Source organism: Nanorana parkeri, unplaced genomic scaffold (assembly GCF_000935625.1).
Source record: "Nanorana parkeri isolate BGI_ZX_2015 unplaced genomic scaffold, ASM93562v1 scaffold216, whole genome shotgun sequence".
Classification (NCBI taxonomy): domain Eukaryota; kingdom Metazoa; phylum Chordata; class Amphibia; order Anura; family Dicroglossidae; genus Nanorana; species Nanorana parkeri.
Genome location: NW_017306484.1, coordinates 1,261,064 through 1,283,748, shown reverse-complemented (window position 1 = coordinate 1,283,748; position 22,685 = coordinate 1,261,064). Strand labels below are relative to the sequence as shown.

Here is a 22,685-nt window from a genome sequence, read left to right as displayed (position 1 = left end):
CAAATTGCATTTGGGAGCTCCTGAATGCCATTCGGGTCTGGGAGCCGTATACATATATTACTAAAGCTGAGACTCCCAGACCCGAATGGCATTCGGGAGCTCCCAAATGCAATTCGGAAATTTGGATCCCGAACACTATTCGAGTCTAGGAGCCTCAGCTTTAGTATTATATGTATATACTGTATATGGCTCCCATGTTGCCGTAACAAAAGTTCGTGTTCAGACCCATTCAGATGCATTAAACTGAAAAAAAAACCCCATCTGATTAGCCAGAAAAGTCACATGTCCGATTCAAGATGACTGCTGAAAGGTGTGCGGAGGGCACCTCCATCAATTACATGTCCGATTCAGTTTTGTTTTTGAACGGAATTCGGACGGGATTTAAAATTTGTAAATTCAGATTTGGACACAATCGGATGCATTGGGATTTGGAAATTCGGATGTGTTCGAATTTGGGAAAATTTGTCCGAATTGTGATTCGTAACAAAATGAATCGCACATGTCTAGGAGTCATTAACTTTGCGTAAGCTCTAACATCACCCTACATGGAGCTTACACAAGGCTTGTACTGCTGACTCCTAGGGAAAAACAGGGCGTAGGGCGGCGTACAGCCACGTAGTCCCATACAGAAGGACGGGGGCTGCTTACTAATCACACGCAGCACCTGTCCTTCCCGGGAGCTGCCCGATACGGCCCTACATGCAGCACAGAGCTGTACGTGCGGGCCGATTCCAGCGTGAATGAGGGCTGAATGTGCATCTTGGTAGACTTTTTACTGGAGAGTTAGCTAAAGCTGCCTTTCATGGTGCTAATGGTTGTGTTTTCACCTATTTAAGGCTTGGAGAGAAACGAATAAGTAACAGCAGGTTCTACTCATAGCCGATCAATGCTGTTAAGGACGTTCCCTTGCTGGTCCTGGAACATCAAGATTACAATCAAGTTGAGAACTTTTAAAACAAAGACCTTCATCAAAACGTGGGTGACCTTCAACGATCCAAGAAAGCATCCACTGCAAACTATTGCCGAGGCATTGTTTGCAACATTGGAACTCCTTACTGCCATTTTTTTTCGATGGCGGAGACACCCAGAGGTGGGTTTGGAAGTTCAGAGTTCATTTCATTTGTGTGGTCCACCAGGAGAAAACGTTTGTATTCTGGTTTTCTGTGTTGTTTTTGTTTTGCCGACATGGAGGTCCAAGTTTTCTACAGAAAAGAGCAAAGGGAATTTTTACAAAAAGCCCGGACAATGGAACCCTCCAGGAATGATAATGCGTTGCCATGTGCCACTGACTGGATGAGCCGAAAAGGGGTGGTATATGTGTGGCAACGAGATATACTTGAACAGTGCATTGTAAATGGAAGATAAAACAATACTGTACGTTCATAACCTGAAGATCTTATGGGTTATCTTAACTTTTGAACTATTTTTTTAAAACTTCTATTTAATTATGAATTCAGGGATAATATTTGAAGCATGGCATGTATTTATAATTACAGTTTTATATGAGTGCTTCCCTGTGCAATGCTTCAAAGTGAACCTGTGTTGTACCCATGCAGGGCAAATGAACTGGTTAACCGTGATAATGGTGGCCCCACTGGCAGCACATATTCACCTTCCATTCGCTTCCCCACCGGCCCATTCAGCCACTGATATCGAAGATTACATGACACTTCTCCATATGGAGAACATGTGACTTACTACACTTCCTCCCATGTGATGGCATTGGTGCTTTGTGATCTCACAGCGATGTCACATGAGAATAAGGAGAGAGTTCTCATCCCTGCATAAGCTCCAAACTATCATTTGAAGCTTACACAGGTTTTTATTCAAGTTGTTCCTGTGGGCCAAAATGGAGCAGTGGGGGAGTGGCAGGAAGGAGCATGGGCAAAGCACAAGTTCACTTTAATACAGTCTGCTAAACCCCATATGTTCAAAAGTTTGTGGGCATCTGACCATCCTATATGAGATTGTTGGAAAACCATTCCCAAAACCAGGGGCATTAATATGGATTTGCCTCCCCCATGTTTGTGGCTATAACAGCCTCCACTCTTCTGGGAAGGATTTTGGCACAATTTTGAAATGTACAGTACGTCTGGGAGAATTTGTGCCTAATTAGCCAAAAGAGCATTTTTGAGGTCAGGAACTGATGTTGGGTAAGAAGACCTAGCTCGCCAATAAGCATACCAATGCACCCCAAAGGGTTAAGGTCAGGACCAGAGTTCTCCACACCAAGCTTGTCAAACCATGTCTTCATAGAGCTGACTTTGTGTACATGGGCACAGTCAGAAAAAGGGCCTTCCCCAAACCGTTGCCAAAAGGTTGGAAGCCCACAATTATCCAAAATGTCTTTGTATGCTGTAGCATTTAAAGTACCCTTCTTAATTTTGTAGGACATCCATCGTAGGTGTGATGGTCAGGTATCCACAAATGTTTGGCCATATATTGTATTGTTGCCCAAATAAAAAGTTCCAATCATGCTGATAGTAAGACACAACCCACGCGAATGGAACCCGCTATAAACAAAACCGTATTTCAGTAAATGTTTGTAACTCTAGACAGGAGCCAACATAACTAAATGTTTAAAAGGTAAAGGGACATATTTAAAACAATGAGACTGAATTAAGGCACCCTACCCCGTTAATGGGATCTGGGTGCAGGGAATGAATGGCAGTGTATGCAAATGAGGAGTTTAGGTCATGGACCTGGATTTGAGATGCGGGATTGAGTTCAGTAGGGCTTCCATACTGAATCATTCATCAAATCAACTAAAAACAGAAAACCCAAATGTCCAGCGAAAGAGATCGTTAGGCCTGCCAAGAAGTCCCCCCCTTCACTCCGATTTCCTGACCGGTAGTCTTGTTATCCCGGTGTCAGGTGGAGAGACAGATGGGAATCTCGCAGCCGGGATATGCAGAGACCTGATGAGTGAGATCTAAGCAGAATAGGACCAGCAATACAATAATAATGAAAGGAACTACTCACAATATGGTGTCAGCCACAGTCAGTAGCCAGTAATTAGAATTGCACAGTACCAAAGTAAATAGGAACTCAGCGTCAGATTCCAGGCCAGGTCAGCAGCAAACGGAAGGCAACATTTTCAAAGGGTAGTCAAGAAGAAGCAGAGTCAAAGTCCAAGCCGGGTCAGCAACAGACAGAAGCAGGGTACAAAAGGTAATCCAAAGGCAGGTGGGGGACAAGCAGATGATCATAAACCAGGAATCGAATATCGCAAAGATAATAACCCCCAGGATGCGCACACAGGAAATCCTATACTAGGGCAAAGACAGGAAGGGGGAGGACAGTATTTGTAGGTGGCAGTTTAGGTAATTTCCTGCAGCTGTCCAATAAGTGGGGTGAGAGCCTCATACAATGTAGGTGGATAGGACAAGGTCAGCACAAAATCAGACCCCTCAAGTAAGGAAACAACCCAGAGACCAAAGGCTCCCAGGATAAATTTCAGGCAAGGGTGTAGCAGAGATGACATGATCCAGTAAGTGCTTGGGCAAGTTTGGCCAGTGAATGTGCTTTAGCATCACGAGTGTCTGGATGGTGAATAAGCAGCATAGATCAGCAAAATCATCATTTACAACATAATAAATTTGCCCTAAATTGTTCTATTATGTTACCATGACAACAAACCCACAGCACGTTTCAGAGCCACTATGTTGCCACATGCTGTCTAGAATTCGGCAATTGGTTTGTTTTCCCGGAAACAGACAGGTTTACATTTCATCTAAAACTGTTCCTCTGCTGTATCTTCGCCAGTTCGTCCCGCCCCCTAGCGCATGCGCCGTGTGGGCATAGGGCATAGGACGCCACCAAGCAACCCATGGCCACGAACGCTGCGGGCAGCTTGAGGGATCTGCGGGCTCTCTTTCTCTCTGGGCCCCCCCCCAACTGGCGGAATGCCAGGGCCCGGTCGCGATTGCGACTGCTGCGACCCTGGTAGTTCCGCCAGTTATCTAAGTCAATGAACTACCAGTCAATAATTCACTGTGAGATTTATCCAAGTGATGCTTTCCAAAGGGGGGGGGGTAAATTCACGCTTGAGTTGTTTGGTCCTCGTGGTTTTTTTCAGTCCTAAAAAAAGTTAATGGGAGGAATTAATCAAAACTGGAGCAGACAAAAAAATCTGGAGCAGATTTGCACGGCAACCAATCAGCTTTTCCGTCTCATTTTCAAATCTTACCTGAGCAAACCGAAGAGGGATGCTGATTGGTTGCCATGGGCAACTGCTCCAGATTGTCTGCTCCGGGTTTGATCACATCTCTCCAATGTGTTTACATGCTGGCAAAACTGTCCTGGAAGGTTTGTGCGACTTTTACTGCACTCCCATTATTGGGGGTAGGAGGCTCTTTTTCTGTGGTATTCTTTAAAAAAATTGTATGTTTCTTAAAAAGGTAGGATCCACCCCCAAAATGCAAAATGAACAATAAAGTGAACCCTTTCATTGCCCACTGAGGGCAAGCAAGTAACCTCATTGCCTGACCTCATCCCTTGTCACGTGATGTAACCCTTAGAGCTGGCCTTACAGTACAGGGGCTTTGGCCATGCAGGACAATGGGTTCACTGTATTGGCAGCCCCACCAGCAGCTTGTACTGCTCTTCCCCAGAGCTGTGGGCACTCAGAGGACCAAGGAGAAGTGACCTTATTTTCACATGTCAAAATGCCCTGTATCGGGCCCGATTCCGATGCTAGCATCGGTATCGGGACATCCCTAACGGGAGAACATGATGAAGTAAATGGAAGTGAAGTATAAACTAGAGGATCAGACTAAAGTGACCTTGTTGCCTTGCCCTACACTGGCCAAACACAGGTTAATGAAGACTAGGCTCTAGTAGAGGTCAACCAATACCTTCAGGTTGACAGCAAGTAAATTACTGCAAGGTGCCTGCAACATGTGAACTCCTGGCTTCATGAAACCACTCTGGAACATCTCTATCAGGGTTATTCACAAAAGGGTGAAGAGTTCAGAGAAGGGAACAATCTAGAACAACGTAGCCGATTTGGAAAAATTCCCCAATTCAGCTCACTTTCCAGTTCAGCTATGTTGTCCTAGAGCAGTGATGGCGAACCTTGGCACTCCAGCTGTTTTGGAACTACAAGTCCCATGAGGCATTGCAAGGCTCTGACAGCCACAGACATAACTCCCAGAGGCAGATGCATCTTGGGATTTGTAGTTTTGGCACAGCTGGAGTGCCAAGGTTCGCCACCACTGTCCTAGAGTGTTCACTTCTCCAAACTCTTCACCCTCTAGTGAATAACCTTGTATGCATCTCATAATGCAAAGCAGAACCTCCATATCCTATTGAGAGACACCCTGTGCCAGTACTTTGCCCAGTTTTAAAGATGGCCACCGCGCTGTCGCCGAGCGGCGGCCATCTTAATGAGTCATCCATAGACTGCTAGTGACACTGTCGCACAGCCCGCACACCCCAAAGGCCGGCCCTGCCTGCAGTGCATTGTGGAAAGTGCTGGAGAGGAGGTCCTGATTGCTTTGCTAATCCACTGGTTTCCGCCATTGTAAAAGGAGACCTGTGCTGGAAGAGATAGTGATAATAAAGGCAAAAAGAGCGCCGACTCGGGCAGAGTTCAAGTACAAAGTCTGTTTATTGATAAGATACCTGGACTGCAGGAGCAACTATAGCATCCATGTATATTACTCCACTTTTCATTCTTTGCCGTCAAGGTATCGGTTTCTAATGAAGACCCTTAAAGAAAGGTGGCCCTTAGAACCCCCAAAACATGTTGGCTTGTTAAAGGACCATTTTTTATCAAGAAGACATTTTACTTGGAGTCTACTTCCATGCTGGCACTCTTCTTTTTTTACCTTTTATTCTTTGTACACAAACAGGGTTATTCACAAAAGGGTGAAGAGTTTGGAGAAGGCCGGAGAAGAGAACAATCTAGGACAACATAGCTGAACTGGAAAAGTTGTCCAATTCAGTTCACTTTCCAGTTCAGCGATGTTGTCCTAGATTGTTCTATTCTCCAAACTCTTCACCCTTTAGTGTATAATGCTGTAAATGGGCCGAACCTTATGGACACTTGACCATCACACCTATAAGATCTTGTTGGACTTATTATTATGACGGTTCCCCATTTCTTCCGCCAACTTTGTTTCTATAAAAGCCTCAACTCTTCTGGGAAGGTTGTCCTCATGGTTTTGGAGGGTGTTTGTGGGAAATAGTATTCAGCCAAAATAACATTTGTGAAGTCAGGCGCTGATTTTGGACTTGGCTTGCACTAAGCATTTCAATTCATTCTATAAGGGCTCAGTAGGGTTGAGGTCAGGGTTCCGTGCAGGCCACTTCAGTTCCTCCACACCGAACCCATCAAACCATTTCTTTTTGGAGCTGGCTGTGTGCACAGAAGTGGGCGTTGATAAATAATACGGATATAATTTGTTAATATTTATATTATTATTATTTGTTCAAATCACCCCGTCATGCTGGAACAGAAAAGGACCTTCCACCAAACTGTTGCAACAAGGTTGGAAGTGCACCGTGGTCTAAAATGACTTTGTATGCTGCAGCATTAAAAGTATCCTTCACTGGAAACACAATAATTTAAAAAGAGTGTCAACATACATTATGTCAGGGGTGTCCATTGGGTCGATCGCGATCTACCAGTCAATTGCAAAGAAAACATTGGTAGATCGCGATCGGCTCACTGACCTGAGCTCCCTCCTGCGGTGCTAGTGCGGCTGAATGTGTCAAACACTGCAGACGGGAAGGGGCGGGACACCTCTCCCCGCCTGCAGCATCGGCCACACGATCACCGCGGGATGACGGGATAGCTCACATGAGAGGAGACCTGGGAAGCTGCTGCAGTGCAGGTAAGGCAAGACAGCCAGGAGAGAGATGAGAAGGCAAAGAGAGAGAAGAAAGAGACAGCAGAGAGAGAGGAGACAGCGAAGAGAGACAGCAGAAAGAGAGAGAGAAGAGTAGAGACAGGAGAGAGAGGGAGAAGAGGCAGCAGAGAGAGACCCACAGGGAAGAGAGCCCGCGAGGAGAGACAACCGAGAGAGAGACAGGAGAGAGAGAGACAGCAGAGAGACACACACAGGGGAGAGAGCGAGGAGACAACTGAGAGAGATACAGGAGAGAGAGCGAGGAGAGGCACTAGTCCCAGTAACGTGCTTGTTTTTTTAAATAACGGTGTTTTTTCGTTGGTAGATCTCATCATTTGAAAAGTAGATCTCCAGACGCCAAAAAGTGGGCGCCTCCTCTAAGCCATATGGTAGGGCAGCCTAAGCTTAACCAAAGTCATCTTACAGTATACACACAGAATGGGCTCTTAGGTAACCAGCTCTAAGCAACTCATATTGGCCATATACCGGTCCACTTTGGCCGGGGGCTGACGTAGCTGACCTCATATTGTATTTGATGCTACTGCTGTGGTTGGAGAATCTTCACTTCAGACTCGTTGAGGTGACACAAAGCAGCTTCGTGAATTGTAAGAGGCAACAATACCATTTAATTTTTCATTGCGTGTTGTATGAAGTACCCTTTGTTAGGACCCAACAGATCCCGGCCTATGTCTGAAAACGTATGTGGAATATAGCGAATGAAAACATGACTTTTAATTTAATGTTGTCAGATATCTTGTTGAGTTTTACCAAAACATTTTTTTTTTTTTAAATATATGTTAATAAAAGTTTGGCGTGATTTATAGAAGTGTCTGTTCATTTCCCGAGAGAAACATAAGGCGTCCATTGCTCACCTCTGAAGATGCTCGCAGCTTAGATGTCATTCTGAACCTCTCACTTCATTAATTCCCATCAGCGACCCAGGCCACGTCTGCAGATAGCGGGGGAGGGGGGGGGGATTTACAAAAGGAGCAGAGCATGAGCGCTCTGCTAAGTACATTTTCAATTAGCATATTGAATGAGGTGAAGTGAAGGAAAAATTCACTTCAAGGAAAATTTGAAAAAAAAAACAAAACACAACAGTAGTTTTGCTCGCATGAAGCTGGATGATTAAAGGCAACACAATGTTATCTCCTTCGCTAAGCTGAGTGAAGACAACGGAAAATTGTATACTTACCTATCGGTAATTTTCCTTTCCTGACGCCAATACATGGCAGCATACAATGGGTATGGCTCCGCCCCCAATGTATGCTGCCATGGATTGGCGTCAGGAAACTCGTTTTACCAATAGACATTTAATGGACGGCAGAGGATTCCCAGAGCACGATGGGCTCACTAAGGAGAAAACACAGCAATCACGGCATGCTTTCCTTCCTCCTTCTGTCCAACTGAAACTTCCGATCTGGTGGAAGGTGATACGGTATGACTCATTCTATGGTTGTAGCTTGAGCTATTGAGCCTGTAAACAAAAGCCGACAACAAAACAGTGATGTGAAAAAAGTAGGGATGCACTGATACCAGTTTTCGCTAACGAGTACTGATATTTTGCTTTCGGTACTCGCCAATACGGAGTACCGATGCTTATGCTAGCATGCCGCCGGAGGCGTGTGATGACATGCCGATTGCCCGGGAAGCCAGATTCATGTTGTTTGGCCGGCTCGATTGACCGGGAAACCGCTTCCCAGCCAATCAAAATGAGAGCTGGTGTTCTGTCGAGATCTTCAACTCGTGACGTTGTATCCGTTGTAGATTTTCGACGAGATGGCGCTGGTGCGCGTGCGGCAGCCGTCACAGGTTTTGCAATCCTCGTTGACTTCTCCACTTCCCGTAGGTGCATCTGTGTGGCTTTGAAATAGTCATCGGGTTCTCCAACTCCCGTCGGTGCTTGTGGCATCCGGTGTCCGCGCAGGCGCACAGCCGCAGAGGTCAGGGTACCATGCACAGGCGTCCTCGCACCACATGTAGGTACCCACGCAGGATGACCACATTAATATGCCCACACAGGATAGGGTTATATGCACACAGTTTATTTGTTACACATCAAACAAAACTACAAACCCCTCAACCCCCCACAGGGTTAGCAGTGAAGTAACAAAGACCACGGTTGGGACAAACACACCTACAGCCAGGGGAACAGCAACAAGGAGGGGTAACAAGACTGCAGATAGACAGCAGGCCTCAGGATACAGGAAGAGTGGCCAGGTACAAGCCGGGTCGTTAACAGGACGGCAGCGCGGTACAGGAACAGGATTAAAGGAGAGTGGTCGGGTAACAAGCTGGGTCGGTGACAGGTTTGCAGATAGGAAGCAGGGTTCAGGTTCCAAGGCACAGGACATGGGAGTCAGTCAGGTCCAGGCGATGCAATACTGAGCCAGCTTCCTGACTGCAGGAAGGGCCTAAATACCCTCAAAGGAAGTACCAGGTGATGGAATGATCACTCACAGCTGGGGCACACCCGCAGGTGAGTACTGGAGCTGCAGGTTCCTGGCTGCTGGAGACACCTGCAGGCGAGCACAGGAACTGCAGGACCTGGCTCCAGCGCCACCTGGGGGTGCTCTGGATCCTGACAGCAGATTGTACAGCTTGAGACTTCTCTTTGGTGGCTGCGCAGGAGCACTGACGGGAGTAGGCGGTCTCGACGAGTTGGAGAATTCAATAGAGCACCGGCTTCCTGGCCAATAAGGAAGCTGGGCAGCAAGTAATGACCCCCGCCTCCCGGCTTGGCTGGGAAGCCAGCTTCCCAGCCAATCAGCATAAGGACGACTTCCCGGCCAATCTGGAAGGCGGGTCATTACTCACCGCCCGGAAAAGCCGGCTCCATGTTCCCGTACGGCACTGCTGGTCAGAGGAAATCTCCCTCTGACCGGAAGTTCAGGTATCGGGGTAAGTATCGGAGCATTTGGGCGAGTAAAAGAACTCTGTATCGGCACCAATACTGATACTGAATATTGATTTGCAATATTTGTTATTCACCTGATTAAAAAGGAAATAAAACATTATGAGGTGCAGAGTGGACGGCTGGGAGACCCTGAAGCGTTTCCCTCATTTCTTTTCTGGTGAAACCTCCTAACAGTTCCCCCGGAAGGCAGAAATAAGGTACAGGGGTTCCACTCCATCCAGAACTAACAAAGTCTTCACTGTGCTGAGGAGGTGACCGCTTACAATTTATCTTCGTATAACACATAAAAAAGCTTCCGTAAAAAAAAAAACACAACACGACCCGTTATTGTTTTATTTGATACATTATAAATATTTGACATTAAAAAAAAAAAGACATCCGTTAAAAAAAAGCACCGAATATAAAACATGTAAAATCATAAAGCAGAACTCCGGGGAAAATGATCATGAACCCTTGCCCGGGGGTTAGGTGCTTGTTTTGGTCTACGGAGGTAAAATAACAAAGCTATACTCACCCGATGCTCTGAGTGGGCCGGCTGTGACAGTTCGCCTCCAGCCTGTCTCCTTCAACGCTGCAGCGATGGTATGTCCCTCAGTATCCGCACGTCCTATTCGCACACAGGGGGGAATTTATCAAAACTGGAGCAGACAGAGTCTGGAGCAGCTGTGCACGGCAACCAATCAGCTTCTCTCATCAGTTTGTTCAGTTAAGCTTTGAAAATGGAAGCTGATTGGTTGTCATGCACGGCTGCTCCAATTTTGATAAATTCCCCCCACAGCGTATAGAATGATGATTTACAGGACCTTAGACCTCTGTAGCAAAGGGGGGGGAGAGGCTCCAGGGACCACCTTAAGAGCATCCCTGCTTGTGCCATCGGATGCCTGCGCAGGCACACTAACGCAAATTGGGGAATTTGATAATGCTCTTAGGTGGCCGCGCAGGCGCACTGACGGGAGTTGGAGATCTCGACAAGTTGGACATCTCGATAGAACACCGGCTCCAGGGATCGGGTGAGTATAACTTATTTTCCTCCCTAGACCAAAACGAGCACTTAACCCTTGCAGTGCTGGGGGGAGGGGGTTTAGCCCCATTGTAAGGGTTAATAATCATTTCCCCGGAGTTCTTTAATTGTTCTTAGTTTATAAAGTTGCAGAAAATATGAATACAAATGAAACCGTCTTTTGGGAATAAAACACAAATGACACAGAAGAGCGCTGCTCAGCACAACAAATTATGTAAGAATGAAGAACTGCTCTCTCTCCTTGTGCGGGGTGACTGGTCTACTCTCCGCCCCCTCCTGTAATAAAGACCGCTCACTACTGCTCTCTGTCCTTGTGGAGGGTAACTGGTCTGGTCTCCGCCCCCTTCTGTAATAAAGACCAGTCACTACTGCTCTCTCTCCTTGTGCAGGGTGACTGGTCTGGTCTCCACCCCCTCCTGTAATAAAGACCGCTCACTGCTGATCTCTGTCCTTGTGCAGGGTGACTGGTCTCGTCTCCGCCCCCCTCTTGTAGTTTCCTGTAGAGGGTGGAGCCTGCTGAGTCCCTCCCACAGCTCTGCATGGACTAGGTGCAGCACAGTGATGATATAAATACTACTTTTACAAGGAAATCCGGGTTAACAAAGGCAAATGGTGCACGCTATTATTCTCTGAGGTAGGTGTGTTGAGAAAAGACTGAACAGTGTTAGAAGCCTTAATATATCTGCGTATTACATTATTGGGTCCAGTAGAGAACTGCAGGCAAATCATACAAAAATTAAATAATAATCTCTTTAAAACCCATTCACCAGCTTAGAATATCTTCTAATGTTAATCCCTCTATCAAGTGTAAAAAGCCCGGTAATGCTGCCAGCAATCAAGCCTTAGTTGGCCTGGCAGTGCGTGCGTTACCATGCATTGTAGTCCACTGCAACACACGTCTGTTAGCGAAATGATGGCACCAAAACGCGTATTGTACTAAATGCACACATTACTGCAGCTCAACAGTGAGAACTCTGCCTGCAGCGTTGTCACCTTCATCAGTGCTGTAGCCTCACCGGCAATGTCTGTGTCCCCACTACAGAGAATTACTATGACTTCCTGTCTCCCAGTATAGACAAAGATGGCATGAAAATCCTGACATAGGCTATGAACCTTCCCTACTCTATCAAAAGCCAAATATCACAGTTTGCCTGGAGTTGGACTTCAGTGCAAGTCAGGAGTGTCCCGAGGCTGGGTGTCAAACAGAGCGGGTACTGGGTAACACCCCCGCTGTGACATCATCGTGCATGCACGGCCATCTCGGTGATACCTGCTGGCGGTCATCTTGGTGATGGATGCCGGCAGAGAGAGGAGGAGACATTCATCCGGCGGATAAGGTTCACCCGCCGGGTCCCCTCCTCTCTCCTGCAACTGTCGGGCTCTTGGTCCATGGCCGAATGCCTGACTTTTCATAGGGGTGACACCAAAATGACTGTTAGTCATTTTGGTGTCACCCCTCCAATGGTGTCACCCGGGTGCGGGTCACACCCCCCTAGTGACTACACTGGCACAAGTTGACTTTTACAGTGCCTGATATCTCCGAGACTGGTCCAAATAGTTTTCTGAAGTGTGCATTTATTTTCCTAAATTTCAGAATTATCGTCCTGTCTTCCAGAATATTCCAAATCTTACACACATCAGCCCCATCAGTCTGAACAATATGGGAACCCAGCCAATCAATTCACTAGGCACCTCTGACATCAGCCTCGGCACATCAGCATCAATCTACTGTATGAAGTCACTGGTGCTATGACATCACTGCGGCACTGTACTTTTATAAGTCTCCACTGAACTCTATCTATTCTCAAGACACAATAGACTGCCATTAAAATCGGTGAATCCGCTGTGTGAAGGCGAAAGAAAAAAGAAATGGGATCTTGGAACTCATCCTTAAATCATTTTCTTGGAGTTCATGGAAGGGCACAGGAATTCAAAGACGGTCGGGTTATACTGCCACCTACAGGAGGACTTGGACAATGCCACTGTGGCCAGCCTGGTATAACCTCCTACTCCCAGCATGCCTCAGTTTGGTGAATAAAAAGCAGTACCAAGAGCATGATCACAGACACAGAATGGTGGGACCGGTGCCCCTCTTGCTTGTCCATTGAGAGACACAAGAATTTAGAGACTGCCAGGATGTCCAAAAGCAGTCGAAGTGAGGGGTGGACAACAAAACACTAACAGGCCCACAAAAAACAATAGAACCGAGGCATGCTGGGAGTAGGAGGGGTCATGTTTGGCTGGCCACATTTTCTTTTGGCTTGCCCAGTGTCCAAATCCTCAGGCAGTATAACCCAGCAGTTGCTGAACTCCTGTGTCCTTCAATGAATGAGAATGTGAAGAACTTGAACCCTCTACCCCACCACTGTAGGCAACCAAGCAAGCAGCACAATAATAAACAAGAGGCACAACACCAGGTCCAAAAGGAAGTTAAACGTTTTGCCCTTTGTCGCCGCCCTTCCGTATCCCTGAGCTTTATACCATTCCGTGACTTTGGACATTTTGAACGGCTTGGGGTCGTATCCAAGCTCCTTCTTGGCTTTATCCAGGTTGAAGTAATGAGTAACGCCGGTTTTGTACACTTCGGCGCGGGTCAGTAGCGGCTGGAAGTTACAGAGAGGCCTGATAAGAAAATGAAGCCATTCTGTGAGGTAGGCCATGAGGTATACAAAGAAGAGGGGGAGGCGGAAGGTGGGGTATTCATACCCGAGGCCCTCAATGAAAGGCCGCAAGAACTCAAAATTGTCAACCGGATGGCTATCTGCAATGAAGTATGGCTTTCCAGCCGCGACGTGGCTTTTCTCTTCCGTTAGGGCTTCAGCTGCCAAAACGTGGGCCGATACTAGATTGTCGACGTGCACAAACTGCACCTGGTTCTGGTGATCGCCATACAAGAACATGAACAAACCTTGGTCAACAGTCTTAATGATCCTCGGAAGATGCCTTTGTTCCCCGGGCCCATAGATACCGGCCGACCGAAGAGCGCAAGTCCTTAAGTACCCGCTTTTACTGGCCAGCTCGAGCCCGTTGGCCATCAGCACCTTCATCTCAGCCATGGCCTTGGTGCGGGAGTAGTTGTCGGCATGGCGATGCAGAGGTAGATATTCCATAGATTCGTCTCCATTTTGAATCTTCTGCCCTCCAAACACCACGTTGAATGTACTGGTGTACACAAGCCTTGGGACACCTTTACTCAGGCAAGCTTGGATGACGTTTTCTGTGCCCTTCACGTTGACCTCTTCGATGAGTTGCGTTTGCAGTTGTTCCCGGCCTGACATCCCGTAGGAGGCTGTGTGGATGACGCAACTGGCGTTGGTGAAGGTGTCTTCTACCGTAGACAGAGAGCGAATGTCCCCTTGTATAAACCGGATTCCATCCGGGAGATCCTGAGCGGGCTTTCTTATGTCGAAAAGAACCACGTTGATTCCATTCTCAGACAAACGGCAACCCAACCTAAAAGCAAATAGAAAATAAGAGTGAAGAGTTAAAAGAATGAGAACATACAGTATGTGATGGCTCATTAAAGGAGAAGTATCGGGAGAGTGACATATACTCCTTCCAATACTTAGAGCCAGCATGTCGCTCATTGGAGGGACAGACAGGGGAGGGGGCGGGCACAGCTGGCTCTGCTTCTAAAGATGCAGAGCTAGCTGTCAATCAGGCAGCCGGGTGGATGCCAACAATAATGTTGGGATCTTTCCCAGCCGTGGAGTGGCACTGTCCTGCCAGAATATAGTGGGTAGGGACGCACCGATACCGGTTTTTCGGTAACGAGTATCGATATTTTGCTTTCGGTACTCTCCAATACAGAGTACTGATACCGGGGGTTCCGCTGGCATGGAGCCGGCTTTCAGGGCAATCAGGAAGCCGGGCGGCATGCCTGTTCACGCTAACCGGCTTCCTGATTGCTTGGGAAGCTGGCTCCGTGCTGTTTGGCTGGTAAGCCGGTTTCCTGGCCAATCACAATCAGCATCGAGCCAGCTTTCCGGCCAATCAGGAAGCCGGGTGGCAAGTAATGACCCGTCACCCTAAATTGGCCAGGAAGCCGGCTCCATGCTGATTGGCTGGAAAGCCGGGGGTTCCCTGCCAATCAGCAACGAGCCGGCTATTCGGCCGGCTCGATGCCGATTGACTGGGAAGCTGGCCCACCAACCAATAAGCAGGGTACCGGCTGTTGGATGCTGATTGGCCTGGAAACTGGCTTTCCCGCCAATCAGGAAGCCGGAAGGCAGGTCATTGCTCGGCGCCCAGCTTTCTGATCGTGTGGGAAGCTGGCTCCATGTTCTCCTGCAGCACTGCCGGTCAGAGGAAATCTTCCTCTGGAGCCTGCCAGGTCCCTCCCCCAGCTCTATTCTGCACAGTGATGATGTCACTGGTATTTTCATTATCTGGGTTCACAATGGCATTTGGTGCACACAAAGTGGATTTAGATCCTTTGTGGCTATTAATAAATATACTTAAATGAAACTTTTTGTGCCCAGTGTTCAGCTTTATGCAAACGAGCCAACCAGCTTCTCCAGGACGTGTTTCCAGGACAGCCTTGGCTCACAGGAAGAGGGTTGGATGATGCTGGCCGTTATTCAGTGTGGAAGACTGGCGGCATCTAGTGGTGGAGAAGTACAATGGGGGAGGGGGAGGGGATTGACTGAAGGTTGAAGGTGAGTACTACAGCAGTGCCAGGCTCCATATTTATTTCCTAAATCTGCAATTCACCTTTAATTTTTAGTTCCGAATGGAGCGATCCCCTCACATCGCCTCCGTGTCACATGACCATCAGAGGTAAGCAGCGCATCGTGACAGTAGTGAGTGGCAAGATCTGTGCCGAGACCTTCTCCAGCAGAGCAAAGCCCATTAACGTTATCTAATTAATAATGGAATTTGGCTCCTCCGGAAGATGCAATTAGCTTTCATTAGTCACAATATCCCCCGGGAATGGAATAATTAAAACAGAATATTAATAGACTTTCCATAATTATGCAACTTTATTAATTATAGCTCGGCACTAACCTGTGTCCAAAATATCCACCACCGCCGGTAATGACAATGGTTTCCCTGGGAGATGGTGACATGGCTTCTTATGGCGCGGAGAGACACAGACCTTCAGAGAAGACGGAGACCAACCAGAGCTGAGAGACGGGAAACAATTCACATTCACCCAACCGGACAACTGTGTGCGAAGAAGCAATAATAATAAATAATACTAAATATAATAATAAACTCAGGGGTGACTGGTCTTGTCTCTGCCCCCTCCTGTAATAAAGACCACTCACTGCTGCTCTCTCTCTCCTTGTGCAGGGTGACTGGTCTGGTCTCCGCCCCCTACTGTAGTTTCCTGTAGTGGGTGGGGCCTGCTTTGCTCTACACCCAAGAGCAAAAATGAAATTTGTTGCAGCTTACCGATCCCAAAATGTGGTGGCTGCATTCGTTTTATTTTTCTCCCTTTATTTTTCCTGCCCCTAGGTGGCCACACTCACTCCTCCGTTGTATCTATGGAGGGAGCAATGATTGCCACCCAGGCTGGACTTCAAACACGTCTGCTTTGCTCATCTCCATTACATGGGCGATGGTGAGATTAGTAGTTACCAGAAGGAAGATAACAATGTTTTGTGCTTTCCGTTCAGCTAACAGGAAGGGAGAAGGACCCGGCATTCCTGGCAGGACCAACAGGTATTCGCGGAAAATGTTCTTAGCCTGAAAAAAAAAACCAAATACAGCCGCCACATCTGAGGCCTAGTAGGCTGCAATATATTGAAGGTCCATTCACCTACAGCCAGCGTCCGTCCATTCCTATTCACCGCACCTCAGCTGCAATGCCTAGAAATAAATCTAACGCCACTTTGTGACATTTCAATAAAGTTTATATAAAAAAGTAAACAATGCCATGTATTGTAAACACAAGGCTCCGCCCCCAACTCCTGTGAGGCCCCATTCACAGGTGTGTAAAGGCAGCCATGTTTGTAGTGCAACCACGACTGTCTCCATAGATACAGTGGAGGAGTGAGCGTTGTCACCCAGAGTCCCTATATCTGATGCCAGGAGGTGACAACCTTCACACATATTGTTACATATAAAAATATACAAATATTTTCACATACACAAAATGCTGATGTTACATAACAGCTCATGCAGCATTGTGTGCAGGCGCTATTACAGTGCTGGTACCTATAGAGATGCCCCCTCCCCCTTCTTACAGCGGTCAGTGTCAATATATACCAATGCCAGGGTCTGCTCTCCGCTGCTCACCAGTGCAGAAGTGGTGCCACACTACGTCCCCGTGACGTCAGCTGACTTTTCACCCCCAAGAACACAACCCCGCCCACTGAACGTCGATAGGTAGTTCATCAAGTCCGCAGGAGGAGAGGAGAGGGGGGGCGGAAACCTCCTCGCACAGTCTAATCTCTCTGGCTGGCGGAGATAAGTAAATGTTCCGTACAGCAACATGATGGCGCACTGTACGGATTCTGACGTGCGCCGTTGTCAGGGGAGACGGGGAAGCCGTGCGTCGTGACGTAAACAACGTGACGTGGGGCAAAAGCCATGGCGGGGAAACTGAAGCCGGAGGAGACGAGGAGGGTGTTGGAGGCGCTGAGCGGGGTGAACAAGAAGCTGGGTACGGGATAGGGCGCCGGCAAAGTGAGCTGATGAGGGTCGCTTTCTTAAATCATTGGTGGTTACAGGTCCTCAGAGCTAATATAGCTTTTCACTGGAACAATGTACTGTGTGGTGAGGGGCAGAAAACAGGTGGGGGGGGGATATACAGGGGGGTACACACATATTATTAGACATGTGCAAAGACTAAAAATGTTTTCATTAGTTTCGTCAAACGAAACAAATTTTTATGCCATTTTGGATTTGGCCACCAGCGCAATCTGTGTATGTGTACTGCCATCCTGGAGGCGGGGAGCATTACATCACATGATGCCGAGTGTGTGCATCGATGGGTGACATAACACATTGGGGCACAATTTTCTGTTCTTGCCACGGGTGCAAAAGGAGCTAGCTACGGCTCTTTGTGTGTGTATATATATATATATATATTGTATATGTTTGAAGGCTAATTGATTAGCCTGTATTTGTGGGAGGAGTCCGTTCCCTCCTCTCACACATAAAAGGGGCAGGTAGACTCACCTGGGCACGGCCTACAGCAGCATCCTAGGAAGCTTCGGTATGGACGGTCGTCACTTCCGGGATTTTCGTTGCTTCCGGTTTTCGGACATATCGATTCAGGTAACGCGGCTGGCGGTCTCGTTACTTGACTTATCTGGGCTCGTCGAGTCGCCTCATCGCTGGGGGGGGCACTTGGTGGCAGGGCGCATATCGGGCTTCGTGTGGGTTAGGGGGTGCAAGTTGTCGATCCCCGAGTTCGTGTTGGCGTTCGGGGTGTACAGGGACATAGTCTGTTCAGTTAAGCCCATGCGGAGGGAGGAGTTGGATGCTTACCTGCACATAGTGATAGATCTGGCCTACAAATATGGGGGGTACGCTTTCCACGACTATCACCGGGCATTTTCGGCCAAGGCTGCTTTAGAAACTTTTGATTCGCTCAACGTCCCGGTGGCGTCCAACAAGGTGGAGGGTCCCAGCACGGTCCTCACGTTTCTGGGCATTGTCCTGGACACTGCGGCCATGCAGGCCAGGTTGCCGCAGGACAAATTGGTTAGGATAAGGGAGGTAATTCACAGGCTGACGGTATCCCCTTGTTGTTCCCGGAAGGAGTTGCAGTCGTTGCTGGGCATGTTGAATTTCGCCATGCGTATTGTTCCGCAAGGTAGGTCTCTCATTTCTAGACTTCTGGCGTTGTTGCCTACCATGTCGGAACAGGACGCATTGGTGCACGTCGACCCAGCAGCGCGAGCCGATTTAGCTATGTGGTGGCGACCCTACGGAAGTCAGGTTTTTCCCCTCCGGAAACGCCTGGTGCCCCGTAGCCGTGCTAGATAGTCTCCTGGCCCTGTTGTCTCCCTTTTATGATGGATAGCCCTTTGCTGCCTTTTCCCTATACTCCTTTGTCAGGTAGTGAGTTCATGAGTCATGTTAGGTCCCTCGTGGGTCAGCTGGGGCTCAATCCCAAAAGGTATTCTGGACATTCCTTCCGCATAGGGGCAGCGTCGGCTGCCTCTCGCCATGGTGTCCCCGCACACGTCATCAAGAGCTTGGGCAGGTGGAACTCGTCCTGCTTCGCTAGGTACATACCAGATCCCCATGTGGAGATGGCAGATGCATTTTCCAAGTTGGCTAATTAATACTGTTAAATAAATATATTCCTAAATGGTTGCTTTTTGCCCCCTCATTGGCATACTGTCCATCCGGATCAAGGCACACCTCAGGTCAGTATTGGGTTACTCGCCCTTATGGCAAATGGATTCCGAACACAAATATATATTACACAACACGGTGCATAAAGTGGAATATGTAGTATACAGCTGAGTGGACTATGTAATGTACAGCAGGGCCTGACAAATCCCAGATGCCGGATAGAAATTGCCTCCTGGTGCCTTTTTCAGCCTGTTCACTGTTCTGCTGCCCCATCAGCTCTGTTCTTCCTGTTTTCCCTTGTGGGAGCCCACTGCATGCTGTGGTCTGTGTCCCCTTGAATCCCTGCTGCTCTCCCTGCCTGTATCAGCAGAGGCAGTGGGTATCATCGACCGGTGACAAGTCCCCCATCCAGCGGCTGGCTGCAGTAGCCAGCCTGCTTTTGGCTATTTTAAATATTTCAGTAGCCAATTGGAGGCTGACTATTGCACCCACCTGCTGTCAATCAGCAGAGGATCTGAGCTGAAGGAGAACTGCTAGTTCTGCATGACGTGCTGACATCAGGAGTGATACAAAAAAAAAATGGCGGCGTTCTAAAGGGGCTTTACATTTTTTTAATTCCCTTTAAATCTGGAATGAATAGAAATATTACCCTCTTCTCTCCTCACATGAGAGCTGTACTGAAGAGGAATTCCGCAACAAAAATCTTTCCCTGCGACAAACAATGATTAGCACTTGTAACACTGGGAGGTCCCGGCCAGGACACTATCTGCATGGAATTTGCATGTTCTCCCTGTGCTCGTGTGAATTTCCTCCGGGTACTCCGGTTTCCTCCCACACTACAAAGACATGCTGGAAGGTTAATTGGCTCCTCTCTCAATTGGCCCTGTGTGTATGCGAGATAGGGACCTTAGATTGTAAGCTCCTTGTGGGCAGGGGCTGATGGGAATGTACAGGAAGTAAAGCACTGTGTAAATTGTCTGCGCTATATAAATACCTGTAATGAATAAAATAAACATAATTGTATCATTTTATGGCCAGGGTGTCCCACCTCTGTACAGGTGACATCCGGATCAGAGAAGACAAGTCGGCTCTGCAGTATTAGTGATCGGCTCTGAATGACCTTTGCTGCGCTATTGATCGCATTAATGTTTTATTAACTGGCGTACGGTGTGCTGATGGAGAGGGTTTTCCTTCTATTGCAGGATCCTGTTTGGAGTCCATTGAAGAGAGTCAGAAAATGCTGGAGAAATCCGCCAAGTGTCAGGATTACCTCAACCACGTAAGTCTTGCGGCAGGTTGTCTGTCCACCCCCAAAAAATATATATCAATATGAAGAGGTTTAATTGCCACACAGGCCAATTGTAACCCCCTAAATGGATCAGTACAAACTGCCACCAACTTTAAAGTGACAGAACTCAGGAATGAAATCTTAAAAATGCATTCAGGTACCTTAACTATTAACAAAAATGTATCTTTTTTTGTGTATCACCCGGCTGTAGATCCTCCAATCATCTCTGAATTGGTGCTGACACTGTCCTTCCTTCTGGAGGGGGGCTACTTTTGTCCCCATGGTCCCTGTGTGTGTTGTAAAGCTCACTCCTGTGATGGACTACAATCTCACGGGGAGGTGAGAATGATGTTTAAATATGAAAGGGGGGGGGGTTAGGAGGGCAATAAAGTAAAGTGAGTGGGGGAGTGATACTTAGAAGTGCTTGAATTTAACTTGGTATTATCCTCTTGCAGTCTCCTGTACAGCAGAGCTTAGAGAAGGGGAGAGATAATGCAGTGCAAGGGACATGCTGATAGGAGAAGAGAGCAGAGAGGCAGAGACAAGCTCATCAATCTGTTTCTCCTTTCAGCTGTCCAGCCACCCGGTGAGGGAGGAGCTCTCCTGTAAGTGAAACTGCACCAGAGAAAGATTAGGGCTGTGCTCAGTGGCAGACTGTGCACTCGTTTCATCCGTGTATCTAGTCATTTGCCTGGAGTTTAACCTTAAATATCAGATTCGGGTGGCCAGGCCATGTAAGTTGCACTTTACTGTGGACTTGTGCTAGAATGTGTGTTATGAATGCTGCCAACTCCATTGTTAACACGCTAAGCTATTTCTGGAGTCGTGCTGTCGTGAGCATGCTGACCAATGGGAATCTCTTCTGAGCCTCCTAGTAGAAAGAAGAAACTCCCACTGGCCTGCATGGTCATGTGACTGTTCTGACCAATAACTGCTAGCCGACGTGAGCAATATGATGCCACACAGCCTCCGGTAAAGTTTACAAGTATCTGGACGGTTACACCGGCTAGTGTGGGTGGTGGGAGATGGCATTCACTGCAGGTAAGTGGAGCAGGTACCTGGGAAGGGTGTTGTGAGTTCACCTTTCCATTTTTTTACGAAAAGTTGACCTTTTCTTAGGTGTAGGCGACCTTGAAATACAACTCCCATGAGGCATTGCAAGACTGACGGCCACAGGCATGAGCCCCAGAGGCAGAAGCATGATGGGATTTGTAGTGTCACTATAGCTGGAGTGCTGAGGTTGCCTACTTCTGACTTGCCTTTTAAAAATGATGCAGTTGGCTGCTGACATGTCCTATCTGTACAAACTCCTCCTCCCTGCGCTGCTGGAAGCAGGCTGAAGAAGACTTCCATCAGGCATTTTAAAAAGGTTTGCATGATGTAGTTGGCACATTGTGATTGATGGTAAGCTGAGTAGGTCACTAGTAATAAAATAAAAGGGTAACCTCAGGGAGTGCAGTGTACACTCTAGGGGGCATGCATTAGCAAGCTGTTATTGAATATATACCCCAGGACGCATTCCACCCACTCACTGATTGCCAGAGAACCCTGAAACCTGTGGCTGTCTGTCTCACATTCTGCCCTACTCTCTTGGTTAACCTGTCATTCATCCAGTCCGTCATGCAATCAAGCCCATTAGACACTCGTAACCTGTCCCGTGATCCGGTTTTATGACTAAAGCCACATAAAATTGAACCGTAATATCTTTGATTTAATGAAGGCATGAAAAGGGAGGTCCCCCCAAAGGCACGGCGGCCATTGTAAATCTTGCCAGCTCCTGTCCTAACAGTCTTCTAGCTTTCTTAAACCGTATAAGCTCTGAAAGAGATTGATGACCGCTAATAAAATAAAAGGGTAACCTCAGGGAGTGCAGTGTACACTCTAGGGGGCATGCATTAGCAAGCTGTTATTGAATATATACCCCAGGACGCATTCCACCCACTCACTGATTGCCAGAGAACCCTGAAACCTGTGGCTGTCTGTCTCACATTCTGCCCTACTCTCTTGGTTAACCTGTCATTCATCCAGTCCGTCATGCAATCAAGCCCATTAGACACTCGTAACCTGTCCCGTGATCCGGTTTTATGACTAAAGCCACATAAAATTGAACCGTAATATCTTTGATTTAATGAAGGCATGAAAAGGGAGGTCCCCCCAAAGGCACGGCGGCCATTGTAAATCTTGCCAGCTCCTGTCCTAACAGTCTTCTAGCTTTCTTAAACCGTATAAGCTCTGAAAGAGATTGATGACCGCCGCAAAAAAAAAAATCCCGGCACAAAGATTTATGGCAGAAGAAATAAGGGGGTGGGTGCCGGAGTTCACAAGTGCCGGACTGAGCACCACTGGCCA

General features: G+C 47.7%; 2 protein-coding genes across 2 annotated transcripts in view; one reads left to right on the top strand and one right to left on the bottom strand.

The window, feature by feature from the left end:
- Positions 1–920, top strand: part of PLCG2 (phospholipase C gamma 2) — a 100,374-nt gene extending 99,454 nt beyond the window's left edge. Inside the window, exon 34 of the mRNA XM_018555893.1 lies at positions 837–920. The gene's annotated coding sequence lies outside the window, so the exon portion shown is untranslated. The remainder of the gene's footprint in view (positions 1–836) is intronic.
- Positions 921–13,146: 12,226 nt separating this feature from the next.
- On the bottom strand, positions 13,147–17,046 carry SDR42E1 (short chain dehydrogenase/reductase family 42E, member 1). Its single transcript, XM_018555868.1, has 3 exons — positions 17,036–17,046; positions 15,800–15,890; positions 13,147–14,245 (listed from the first exon to the last, which is right to left on the bottom strand). Exons 2-3 carry the CDS (start codon positions 15,859–15,861, stop codon positions 13,147–13,149), a joined length of 1,161 nt encoding a protein of 386 aa, XP_018411370.1. The 5' UTR covers positions 15,862–15,890; positions 17,036–17,046.
- Between the last annotated feature and the right edge of the window lie 5,639 nt (positions 17,047–22,685).